We start from the raw sequence: 13,847 nt of genomic DNA on the forward strand, positions 1-13,847 counted from the left end.
TTGCACACATTAAAACTTTGGTAGGGTGACCAGAATTTTAAAGGCAAAAACAGGGACATTTCACAAAAATAGAAGAAGGACTACAATTTTACTTCAAGCGATGAGAGCGCTCCTCAGCAGAGAATTACAGAACAGGCAGTAAGAACATACATAAAATGCAATTTTTAAGCCCAGTAGCTTTCCTGTTAATTAAATTGCTTTCTTGAAACAACTGCTAACTATCCCTGCTTTGTAAAACATAAAAAACCCCTCCCACCGTTATCAGGCGACCCTCTCCGAAAACGGGGACATGAGCTAAATTTCTTGAAATTTGCTGGGACAGCTGGTTAAAAACAGGTACCGTCCTGGCAAAACGGGGATGTCTGGTCACCCTAAACTTTGGTGCAAATCATTATTACAGCGATTGACAAGCTTTAAGCCACAAGTATAGGTTGGAATTCTCCTACACTGTCAGTAATCTCCACACTTACAAAAGGACAGCGCAAGTTACTGGTGCAGCTTGTGAAATCTGGCATTTTTAGTGATTTGCACAAGTGAAAGGAAACGCAAGTCTTCCTATACTAGTTAATGGTGTACAGATTAAGCACAGTATTAGTGCACACACTGCGATCATGTATGAGGTGTGGCAGTATCATTGGGCAAATGACAAGTCATGTCTATCACCCAAAGTCTCATGCCTGAAATGCAAGAAATTTGTGAGTGACTTAAGTTATGACTCAGAGAATGAAGATGGGTATGATGATCAGATTTTGTGCATTATTGGATTTCATGGGGAAGAATGCAATGAAAAAGTTGTTTGGTCACTCATCGATTATGATAAAGAGAGACGCTCGTGGGTAAGGGACCCTAAGTGTGTTATTGAACTTATTGGGAATCCTTTCCATATGGTCATACCATTATTTCAGAAGAAGAATTTAGGAAGTGTGAGATGTTTAAAGTCAAGCAATGTTGCAAACCAGATGTAAAACTTAAAAAACATGGTGGTGAATGATTGGAAAATTTGCGATTTGTTAGTGCTGAAATTGTGTGTAAGAACAAAAAAATCTCAGGAAGAGTGAATGTTGTAAAGAACGGGGCACCCTTATTTGGTTTGATTCACCAAGCTGCTATGGCCATGCAATTACACCCAGGTGCCAAGGAGCAGGTGGTTCTGGTGGGGGCTACTCCAGCTAAACAGCCTCAAGTGCAACTCAGACAAATCTGAGGTACTCTTCTTCGGTTGTCGGTCTGATCCAGACTGGCAGGAATGGTGGCCTGTTAACATGTTCCCTCCAGCAGGCTCTTCCCAGCTAGCCAAGAATCTGGGGGTGAAGATCGAACGGCTTGACGTTAAGATCCCAGATTCTGGGCCTAACGGGAACATGTTTTGGCCTCCTCAGGATGCTCCGCAAGTTTCTTCCTCTGCTCCCGGCAGAGCATAGGAAGATCACGGTTCAGGCCTTAATTGGCTCGAGATTGGACTATTCCAACGTCCTTTATCTCGGCCTGCCGGAGTATCTCTTGCAACGGCTGCTGGTGGTCCAGAACTCGGCGCCGCGGGCCATCTTTGGCCTACGCGGGCGAGCCAGAACATCTGACTTCCTGCAGTCACTCCACTGGCTACCTATCCGGAAGCGGATAGTTTTTAAGGCCTTGACGTTGGCTCATAAGGCTCTCTATGCCTCTGGAGCGAAATATCTTCGAAAGAGGCTAGCTTTCTACCATCCTGCCCGATCCCTGAGATCCGAGTTTTTGTTCTTGGCCGTGGTTCCTCGGGTAAAAAGGGCACGCATTAGGGGCCGGTCTTTTAGGCTGTTGGCTCCACAGTTGTGGAACACTCTGTCCGTGTCACTGCGCAGCACCTCCAACCTACTAGCATTTAGGAAGGGCCTTAAAACTTGGTTTTTGTTCTCTAGATTTGCTTTTTCTTTTGATTTCTGGTCTCTTTTTATTTGCCCCGTTGTGTTCTCTGTTACAGGTTATAAATAAAAGCGCCGGGACACTCCTTGGAGTAGCCGAGCGCTATAAAAAACACAGTTAACATAACATAACATAACATAAGAAGAAAGTATAGTACAAATGTTTCCAGAGGTATTTTCTGAGAAATTAGGGAAGTTAAAAGGTTTTAAACATCAAATTGTACTACGTCAAGGTTGTCATCCAAAAGTTCATAAGGTTCGTAGTTTACCATCAGGGATGATGTTAAAGCTGAATTAAACAGATTGATTGAAGCAGTGATAATTGAGGAAATTGAATCATCCGAGTGCTTGGCGCCTATTGTGGTTGCGCAAAAATCTAATCAATCCATCAGAAAATAAATAAATACCTTTCCACAGGCGAGTGTAGAGAGTTTGAGTCCATATAAAGGAGGGGTCTAGGATATAACTGTGCTTTGGCAGACTAGTGCAAGGTTCATGTCTATGTGAAAAAAACAGAAATCTCTTCTCTTTTTGGAAGTGAGTACGCAGTCTAATGTAGGGGACACCTGTCACAGGAAGAGGCCAATCTTGTTCAGCTAAAGACGCTTCATGGGGGTAGGATAGTGTAGGAATCTACTATGTATCTAGCAATGCAAAGACATGATATCCAGAGGGCCGCCACCCAACCACCCATCCCATAGGGAATGCTAATGCAGGGACCTCCTGTCTCATTCTTTTGTTCTGATGGATTCTTCATCAAAACATTCTAAGTCTGCAACCCAATCAAATTCCTGCAATTCGTCCCCAGAAAAGTTGCATGCCTTCACCACATCTTTGTTCCTAGATAGAGCATCAGCTAAAACATTTTTCAAGCCTGGAACACATTGCATCACAATATAAGCTCAGTAAGTCTGGCTGCACAAAAAACAGCTAATGCTTCCCTTTTGATCACTGAGTAGCATTGTCCCATTTCACATCATGTGCAAGAATCATAAGCAATTACAATTTCTTCACCTTCCTTAATTTGAGTAAGAACTGCTCCAAATCCATATGCACTGGCATCAGTGGAAAGCAAAATCTTGCAGGACATATCAAAGCTACCTAAATGAGGAGTATTTGTAATTTCCAACCTGATGTCAAATTCCTTTTTACAGCCTTCACACCATTCAAATTTGGAATATTTCTTGAGTCCACTCCTAATTGACTTGGTCTTGTTTGACATTATTTGTAAAAATTTGGTGTAAAATTCAATTACACCTAAAAATGACTTCACATCATCTTTGTTGCTAGGTACAATACTGTCTACCAGTTTTTCACAAGGTCTTATTCCATTGACATCAATAGCGTGTCCTAGATAAGTCACACTATTGACCTTAATTCTGCATTTTTTCGCTTTCACCCTGAGAACAAAACTTTGTAACTTTTCCAAGACATGTTTTAGTGTACTGTCAGGTTCGTCCTCATCTTTCCCACATATCAATATGTCATCCTGAAAATAACATACTCCCTTCTTGTCCCCAAGCATTGTTTGCATTAACCTCTGAAACAACGAGGCCTCAAAGTTCTCTCCAGTGGTGGCAGTCCTCTCATTGATGTTTTGCAGAGGGTGTCTGCTAATCCATATGTCATTGTTCAAATCTCTCAACTCAATGCACATTATCGCACACATGTATCCTGTGGTGCATAGTGCTGACTCCTCTTAATTACAATAATGAGCTGAGAAACAGGTTTGAAAAAGCTTACAAAAGTAAAGGAGAATAGATTCCTTGCTCATGGAATCCACAGCACAGCATTCAATGACGTGGAAGCTAAAATAGAAAAACTTCATTCAACTTTATGAAAGATTTACAAGAAATGTCTGAGGCTTATCAGAAAAAAGCACCGCTCATAGCACTATCACCAAAATATACAATTTTAACTCATATTAGGTGGTCCGAGGAAGGCCTTCCCCTTAATTGAGTAAACCTCTAGAGACATCTACGTATGACCCAGCATTCTATTTAAAGTTGTACTTACCTATTCAAATGTAAAATCAATACAATCTCCAGAAATATCATGATGATATGCAATCTGAATCAATGAGTCATCCTTTACCAATGAATACATTTCCAAACATTATTTTCATTTGTAGCCAACGCCTATCGATATATATTGACATATCGCTTGCATAACGTTTTGAGATAAGAAAAACTATAAATAGAGAGCTGGGCCACACTTGGATGTCCACCCAACTTTATGTTTCTTCCAAGCAGGAGAACCACCAGCAAATTATATTCAGGAAAGCAAAGAGTAAGAGCAGGGAAATAGCTCTGCACTCAATCATTAAGACAGGTGGGAGCAGTGCTGTGCCATAAGCGATGAATTAATCATATAGTTTTGCATGCTTTTGAGGTGAGTAGCCAACGCAGACTGCTAGTATAATGAGATGATTGATCAATTAGCAGTATATACATGAATGAAGCTCCAGATCAAATGGACCATGAATCACAACACTTCAAGAATACAAAACTCAACTTATAAAGTGGTTTTCTGAACTATAACTATTTTGAGATTCATCATTGCCGTGGGTACCTTAGAATTTTTTTTTTAATCGTTCTGAATATTTATCCACATTTGAGCCTCTATAGACTTGGTGGAGTCTAATGCACTTGAGGGAGAAGTAGCTAGGACGTATATGTGACTAGTGCCTGAAATTACTGTGCAGTAATTTACAGTGTACAAAGAAGGCACACTTTTTATGTTCCAGACACCAATAGTTTTCACTGAAATAAAACCTTAATGATTCAAAGAATACTTAAGAAACCCATCTCATGGACCGAGAGTTGATATTATGAACATACACAGTGCCCTGCAAGAAATAGTACTTTTTTACCACTCCCCTTGAGGAATATACCCTTGAGAAAGAGCATTTTGTCTCTATAATCACCCCCATATGATTCTGGACAAGCACTTTAAAATTTGCTGACACAAAATAATGATTGTTCAAAAGATGGCCTATACAAGTAGCTGGGGGGCTTAAATTGTGAAGACACAATCCCTCAAGAATGTCAGATTCTACATTGGTAAATTATGGTGATATTGTTTGAAGTGTATGTAACAGGTGTCTGGTCAGCAGCCCTCACTATTCCCTGCCACTGTAATGTCTCTATTATCCTAATAAAGTGTCAGCCATTAGATGGTAATTCACCTGCGAACTGTTACAATGCACACCCAAAAAGGAGAGCCAACTTCCACCCTGTGGCTTTCAAGAGTCAAAATAATCTGAGTATTTTAGGCATATGTTGAGAAGCTGAGGCTGTGGGTGGGCAGCAAAAGCGTGAACATAGATAATACGGACAGAAGAACAGTAAGGAGTCCTGAGGGACATCACTCTTAATAAAGGGTAGAGGAAGAATATTGGGGCAAAGAATGAACTTTCCATCGGTTCTCAAGGACACTCAATAGGACAACAAGGGATACTGTCTGAAAATCAGCTTTCAGTTAGGAGCACAAAGACATTGACCAACATGTGATGCCAATTTAAGGCAGTCAGATACAGACGCAAACAGTGGATAAACAGAATTATTTGTAAGAAAGGGTCTAACCTCAGCTGACTTAAGAATGCTCAGCAGACCCTATAGGCAATAAAAGAATTAGAGGCGCAAGAACACCTACAATCTGAAACAAAATCTTAAGAAAAAAGATCAGGATTTGACAGGGTTTAGGAGGATCAATGGCACATCCAAAGAAACAGGCCCAAGTGAAACAAGTGTATTTTGACGTGCCCCGAACTCCTAAGCAAGAGACAGAAAAGCATTACAGTAAATGTATTGCAGGAAAAGGGATACTGTGAAAAGAACATTTTTGACAACCTACTGCAACTTTCTGAGAATACTTCAATTTGCAGAAGATAGTTGCAGAAACAAAAATATCAGAATCGAAATAATAGACCAATTTGAGTAATATATTTTTATTGACACTTCAAAGGAGAAATGTTCACTTTGCCCTTTAACTGGGCTTATTTTTAACTTAGGTACTTTTTTTATGCAACATGCACACATTTTGTGGCAATAACAAAGACGATACTGGTTAAATCAAGGGGCAGATGTAATGTTGTTCAAAATGGATTTAACACAAGAGGGAAACTTAAAAAATGTTGTTTGATATTTGATATTTTGATATTTGATATTTATGGGGTTTTATAAAGCGCGAACATTCGCTCCCAGGGGAGCATCTTGGCGCTGAGCTTGCGAACAGTAGGTAGATGAAAAATGAAGCAGGTGAAACGATGAGACTAAATGGCTGCCAGTACGGAGGTATCTGATTGTTGGTACACCCATGTCTTGAGGAGTTTTCTGAAAAGACCCTCCTTTTCAGTCAGTCTGAGGTTGACTGGTAGGTTATTCCATGCCTTGGCTGCCAAGACAGTGAAAGTTTTCCCACCCTTGGTTTTGTATTTAAATCTGGGAATCAAGATGAGGTTTGTCCCAGATGATCTCAGACATCGCGGAGGATTATAACGCACAAAGCGATTTGTAAGGTAGCGGGGACCTGTGTTTTGCATGGATTTAAAAACGGTGAGAAGCAATTTAAAAAGAATTCTTTTATGCAATGGTAGCCAATGCAGAGCTCTTAATGCTGCTGAAGCTGATGACCTTCTGGGAAGTTGTAGGACCAGTCTCGCCGCTGCATGTTGTATACTCTGCAGCTTCTTAAGGGTGGACTTTTTCACTCCAGCCATTAATCCGTTGCAGTAATCAAGTCGGGAAAGTATTAAAGCTACCGCGACTGATTTTCTAGCTGCAATGGGGAGGAAATCAAAGAATTTTTTCAGTGATTTAATGAGACCAAAACAGCGTCCAGCCGTAATCCTGATGTGGTCATCGAAAGAAAGGAGTGAATCAAATTGCACACCTAGATTCCGAGCTGATGCCACTGCACTGGGGGGGCCTCCGATCCCAAGGGCCACCAGTCTTTCGGACAGAAAGATAGATCTTTACCCAGCGGTATAATTTCTGTCTTCGCACTGTTGCATTTAAGATGGTTTTTGTTCAACCATTGGAAAACATCCGAGAGGCAGTTTTTAAAACGAAGGTCTGCATCCGGCCACTTTTTATCGATGGTAACGACAAGTTGTGTATCGTCGGCATAAGACGTGACAAGGATCCCATGAGATTCTATCACAGCGAGAAGGGGGGCCATATAGATGTTAAAAAAAAGAGGGCTTAATATGGACCCCTGTGGCACTCCTGATGAAATATATTTTTCGCTGGATAGATAGGGACCCAAGGACACAGTCTGGGACCTATTGGATAGAAACGAAATTACCCATGCCAAGGCTGTGTCTGTCACGCCAATCTCTCGCATTCTGTTAATCAGGATGGCATGCGAGATGGTGTCGAATGCTGCTGTCAAGTCAAGCAGGACGAGGACTGTCTGCCTTCCCTCATCCTGCAGAAACCTGACAGAGTCAGCTAGTTCGATCAAGGCTGTTTCGGTTGAATGGCCGGAACGAAATCCCGACTGCTGAGGGTGCAGAATATTATGGACCTCTACAAATGTTTTGAGCTCATCATGTACTAACCGTTCCATGATTTTACTTAGAACAGGTAGCAAGGAAATGGGACGCATATTGCTAAGATCCGTGGGCGGTTTGTATCAAGACCAGTAGAAGGAGGCATAGAAGTTTCAGGTTGTGCAGAAGGTAAACTGTGTTAAAGTTACTATGACAGACTGAAGTCCATTCCTTGTAAAGTAATATTTACTACAAAAAGAAAACTGGACAGCATGATTATCCATTAATTTAAAAGGGATCAAAAAAAGATATGGAGAGAGGCTCGAATGAAATAAAGACACAGATCCAAAGGGTGCCCTACGTTAATAGTCTTCCCACTAGCACACAGGTACAGCCCGAGCAATGTTGTTGAGAAAGCACGAGGTTATTGAGGAGGACAAGTAAATACTGTCAAGCGAAATATTTAAATCGCCTGTGTTCTCTTTGAACTAAATCCACTAGTTCTGTTGGAGAAGTGGCATGGAAGCCCAGTGAAGTCTGTGAACTAGGGCCTCCGTAATAATTTGAGGACAGCCCCAAAGCACAGCACTGCCTGGGACATCTAGAGATAGATTGCCTCCACCATATTTTTTTCTGACAGCCATTCTCTTTTGCTTTTCAGCAATAAACCCTAAAAAATTGACCTGGGGTTAAAAAGTAAAAGACAAATGTTTCTGGCATGCAGGAAGTTTCCGTCCCGTGCATCATGGGATTTTTATGGCATTATTTTCCACGCCTTGTAGGAACATCCCAGGAAGGAAATACTAGCGAGGAGGGGGCGGGGGGGGGTTGCCCTCACATAATTCGTAGCCCCATCAAAAATAGGGTCAAGCTGTTGCCTCTATGCCTTAGCTGCCCTGTGAAGAACTGGCCACCAAATCAAAGATTTTTAATAGTGGAGCCAGCTGAGGTTCCATTTCGGAAACCCAACTATTCCCCACCTGTAAATGAGGAAGGGTAACCGTGAGTTCAGTCAGTCAGTCAAAAATTAACTTTATTTGGTTTATCACAACCATAAAGTATACATATACAAATTACAAACTAGTAAAAAAAGGATTAAAATTCATTTTCTTAAAATATTTTTAGTTCTAAAAAAATATAACACATTGTTTTTCTGTCCCCAGTCTTAAACTAGTTCGACCTTTGAAAGAAGAGTCTCTACTTTCATCATAAATTTTATACCGCGGCATATCAAAATGTTCGAGCCCGCACCCATCCAGCTAGTAACAGCCTGCCTGCAAGTGCGGATTTGAAGGGCATTTAGAACTGATTTCAGCAGGATTCTTCTCTCATCTTTTATTGACTCGCACGTACACATTAGATGGCATAGAGTTTCCGTGTGGTACCCACATAGTCTACATCTTGTTTTTTGTTGTATATTTTTCCACAATGGTATCAAATCTTTAGAGCAATGGTCGCCCAGTCTAAATGCCATAAATTTCGTTTTTAAAAATAGCCTGAAGTGTGCCATGAGGTAAGGTTGCGGTTTTAATCTTTTGTATGAACTTAATACGGTCCATGCGTGTCGACGTTTGGCCAAGATCATTTTGTCTTCTACCAAGGATAGAGCCTTTGCATTCAATTTACAAATTTTATTAAATGACGCTTGTTCCAGTTGGCTGTTCCAGATTTCCTCGATATTAAGGGTTTCTAAGGCTATTCGCAAGTCATCACCCCAGGAGTTTGGTTCATGTTGTTCGTATTGTTTCTTAATTTCCAGTCAACATAGATTATTTAGTGATCCTGTTTCTGCTGATCTGAGTTTGGCTGGGCAGGAGCACTGCCAATTTATGGCAGCGGTCCTGCCCTACCGAATTTAAATGATGCAGTACAGGCATTTTGAGAAGGCCCCAATTCACAGATCCTAAAATTCACCTACTCTCGTCATATAGCTCACACTGTAAGCTTAACAGACATGAAGGCATTCTCACTTACCAGCTACCTACTCTGTCTCTGAAAAGCCATAATTCTTTTAGCATGCTGTCAGAATCACAAAGCAAGCATTTACGAATCACACCTATACCAAGTAAACATGTCCATGTTTATTCACCACTATTCTTTAATTACTCCCTGAAGGATTTAAAAAAGATATTATTCACTTATAGTTATCTTGTTCTCCTGCTGCTCCTGATCTTTCTTTACACTAATGCTGACCTTGTGGCTCCTCTATTTCTGCATTGCTTGATAATTCCCTAATATAAGGGTTTGAGCTCTGTATGATGAAATTCACCCATGTTGTTCCATCGAGAAGTTCACATAGTCAGTCAGCGCAAAGACCAAAATGTCACACAGATCGGTCAGATGGTGACTTTTTTCTGGGACCTACTGATTTATTTTAGTTTGGCTAACAACTTTGCACAATGGAAGGATTCATTTCTTTGAAGGCTTTCAGATCTACTACCTCCAGCCAGTTGATTTCCTAAAATATTTTGTTTGGTGATCTCTATCAGTACTGATGAAGATTACTTTAAGATACGATATGGGGGTCGGAACATACACACTATGACATGTAGACTGTCATTAATTGTCATTTTCTCAGATTGTCCTGAAAAAATGGGTCAATGTTGAAAATTGTGTTGTGAATACGCTTGCATTGTTTTTGTTTTGTACTCTTATAGCCAGGATCTCAAGAATACAGGATTGCTCCATATTGAGGTCTGGATGATTTCATGTATGACGTGACCTTATTTATGCATGGATTTATACATGACAACCCACCCCTCATCTCCTCAGCTAAAGAGAGCATTATTCCATTCAACAGTGTTTCCGAACAAGGAAAAACAACAGTCAGTAAAATTGATACTTATTGGGTGGGCTAGATGGGGGAGCCACTGTTCTTTCTTAGTCCGCATATAAGACACATAAAAAGGGGAAACACAACTAGAGCATGCCGAACACAAGGACAACGCATGGCAAAAAAACGTTCAATTTAATCTCTTATTGCAAATTGTATTATTCACAATATATCAAGCGTAGGAAAGTATTAATCTATTTAGCTACTAAGACACCTAGCATCGCCCTCATACAAGAAATGCATCTGAGGAATCTGACTAATTAAAAAGAGACTGGGTAACTAAAGTCATCAGCAGTATAGAATTCAAAGCTGAAATTAACCCAAAAAGGAAGGCATACTACCTGCAACATCAAAAAATTGTGGGGTAGCCATTCTCAAACAGTAAATACATGCAGATCGTGATGCTAAATATATTGATCGACCCACTGGATATGTATGAATTGGCTAAAGTCAATACACAGGGATCAATCAATCAAGCTAATGGGTTCTAAATATGTCCCAAATAGCTCGAGGGCAACCTTTTCTACCACCTTATCCAGACTACTAACAAACTTTGGATCTTCAAGAGTGATAAAGGGTAGGGTTTGGAATCTAGCGTTGGACACAGTCATAGATAAACTAATGGGATAGATAGAACTTTCTTTCATTTCATCGTAAGTGACAGCAACTTGATAGAACTGGAGAGAATTATACATCCCAGAGACAAAGAATACACATAAATTTTTTGTGTACACATTACCTGTTCCCAAAGAGAATATGTCAACATTACAACTTCACTCTTGTTATCTACAATCAAAATTATAAATGGAGAGATACCTCTCCTATCCATTTTGTGCTCTATGGTTTCTGCCTCACTGGTCTGATAGCGCCGGGACACTCTGCCCGAGTAGCTGAGCGCTTTACAAAACTCCCATTAACATAACATAACATATCTGCCACGCCATATATGCTACATGTGGTATTAATAGCCAAAAGCTTTGCTACTACCTAACATTTAACAAAAACTCTAACTTTCCCACAGTCTTTCTGAAGTGTGAGAAAAGCAGTTTTAAAAGGGATATGATGAGAACTCGGCTCAAAGTAGGCAAAAAAACTTCAGAATGCATTAGAAAATGAAATCAAAACCCTCACAGACTATATGTCCAAAGACAACAACACTGGAATAAGACAACAATTGGAAAAGATTGTTTGGTGTTAATGCATTATTCAATAGAATGGGATAAAATGCCTTCACAAACAACAATAGTGCCATTATGTACAGGGGGAAAAAGTGGGTAGACTCCTAGCTGCCCAGCTGAAGCACATAAACTCTCAATAAACTAGACCGGCTAATGACTCATATACGATTGTAACTGTTTAGCGGATAGATGCACAGCTATTTAATTGAAAAAGTTGAAATGAGGATCAAAAGTCTCTTGTAGTTTTATAGGTGCTCACCAAGGTGGCGTCGAGGGCCCAACGACGTCAGGCTAGATACTGAAACGTGAGGCCAGAGAATCTCTGGTCTCATCCCTTAGTTGGCACACAAACTGTTGTCCCTCCTTGAAAACAAGAAAGTGACTTCCATTCAATGTTCATTATAGTTCATATTTATTCCATATTAAAGTTCTCTTCTTGTTTTTTTTTTTTTTTTTTTTTTTTTTTTCCCAAACTCATTGATGGTTTTAAACAATCATTTGCAGCGTTAATCTTTTAAGCACTGTCTTTCAAGGCGTGTCCAATGCATTTCGGGCCGGCGTTTTGCAGGAAACAAACATCGGACCTAAGCACATTGACGTATCCGCTCAGATTTTTCACATAACTGCTTACAAGAAGCACTGTCAATTCCCTGATGAAGGGCATAGCAAAAATGCCCGAAATGCATTGGACACGCCTTGAAAGACAGTGCTTAAAAGATTAACGCTGCAAATGATTGTTTAAAACCATCAATGAGTTTTGAAAAAAAACAAGAAGAGAACTTTAATATGGAATAAATATGAACTATAATGAACATTGAATGGAAGTCACTTTCTTGTTTTCAAGGAGGGACAACAGTTTGTGTGCCAACTAAGGGATGAGACCAGAGATTCTCTGGCCTCACGTTTCAGTATCATATACGATTGTTACACACCCAATAAAAATTACCACTGCCTTATCCAGCTTTTAAAAAAGACTATGCAAACAAGACATTATGGGTACCATCCAGACAAAATCCAATTTAATGCATTGGGTACATCTAATGACCATTTTGGAGGAAGGGAGAGCACTTACCGAAGGAAAAATCTTTATTGAGAAAATTGATGAAGTCATTACCGACCTACCGTAGAGTTAAGCACTGGGAGACAAGGGTCTACTGTGCAACTTTTATAAAATCACTAAATCTTTAACCTCAAGGATCCTCAACAATGTTTTCAAGACGGCAGAGAGCCCAGAAGATCTCTGCAGAGAGTTTAATAAAGGCATGATCACAATTACTCAAAAACCAGACTGGCAGAGAATGCCTAAAACAAGCAAACGCCGATCAATTTCACTTCTCAACACAAATTACGTGATCCTTGCAAAGCTACTAGCGAAGTGTTTCAAAAAGATCATCTTATGATACACCAATCAAAAGCAGGGTTCATCTACAACAAGATGTCATCTACAACTGCTCTCAAATATACTATGGCACTGATAGTTGACCCATTCGAAACATTCTCATTTTGACTGGATGCAGCAAAAGCTACAAACCAAGTCAAGTGGGAATACATTTTTTGAGCAAACATCAAGTTTGAGACAGGAACTAAGTTTTTTTCTAAAATTAAATGATTATACAAATACCAACAAACATAAATAGAGTGTGGAGTTTTTCTATTGGATATCGTTTCACTATATAAGGGAACCAGTTAAAGGTGACCAGTGATTTTTTATTTTTTATCTCTGATAACAATACTCAATGTTATGACATTTTTTTATGTTCATCACTGATATGAAGTTGTACTCATGCCTAAGTTAATTTATAAATATATTAATAAAAACATTATATAAAACAGGAATAAGGAAAAGCAAAAAAAATAATGTACCTGTTGCTCTGTTCTTCTATCTACCTAACCACACATATTCTTGCCTTGCAATCAATCGCCTGGACAATAAATGCATCTTCCAATCATTTCTTTACACATTAAGCTTTTCATCTCTCAACCCACCAATTTTCCTTCATCTGTCTATTCAGAAACCCATCACAGTAAACCAAGCAACCAACAATACACAATGTTTTTCAAACTTCACACGTCTACCAATGTTTCCTTCTACAATTCTTCATAATGTAATCACCCGTTTGAAAACAAACTGATCCAGCCACCAACCTTCCTGCAAATTTAGGTATACCAGCATCCAGCGATCCTATAAACCATACCTCCTCACTCACCTTGTCTGTCCTGGCACACCGCTGGAGATGAAGCCATGCACGCTCAGTGGTGGTACAGTCCTTATGGACACACTGAGCATTTATGAGGGCAGAAATCAGCACCGACTCAACAGTAGGTACTCCAGGGTTTATCTGTAGGAAGCACAAAGACAAATTATAAGGAGGTGTGGAGAAAACAAAATAATATTGTCTCTCACTAAAAGGCAATCATAGAGTTCATTAGGTTTGAAACTGTTA

General features: G+C 39.9%; 1 protein-coding gene across 1 annotated transcript in view; it reads right to left on the minus strand.

Annotated features, from left to right (window-relative positions):
* The window catches only part of LOC144768978 (pseudouridylate synthase 1 homolog), a 71,840-nt gene that overhangs the window by 11,432 nt on the left and 46,561 nt on the right, over positions 1–13,847 (minus strand). The window contains exon 4 of the mRNA XM_078652972.1: positions 13,611–13,742. Within this exon, the coding sequence (XP_078509098.1) occupies positions 13,611–13,742 (132 nt within the window). The remainder of the gene's footprint in view (positions 1–13,610; positions 13,743–13,847) is intronic.

The sequence above is a fragment of the Lissotriton helveticus genome, chromosome 1_1 (assembly GCF_964261635.1).
Source record: "Lissotriton helveticus chromosome 1_1, aLisHel1.1, whole genome shotgun sequence".
Lineage (NCBI taxonomy): Eukaryota > Metazoa > Chordata > Amphibia > Caudata > Salamandridae > Lissotriton > Lissotriton helveticus.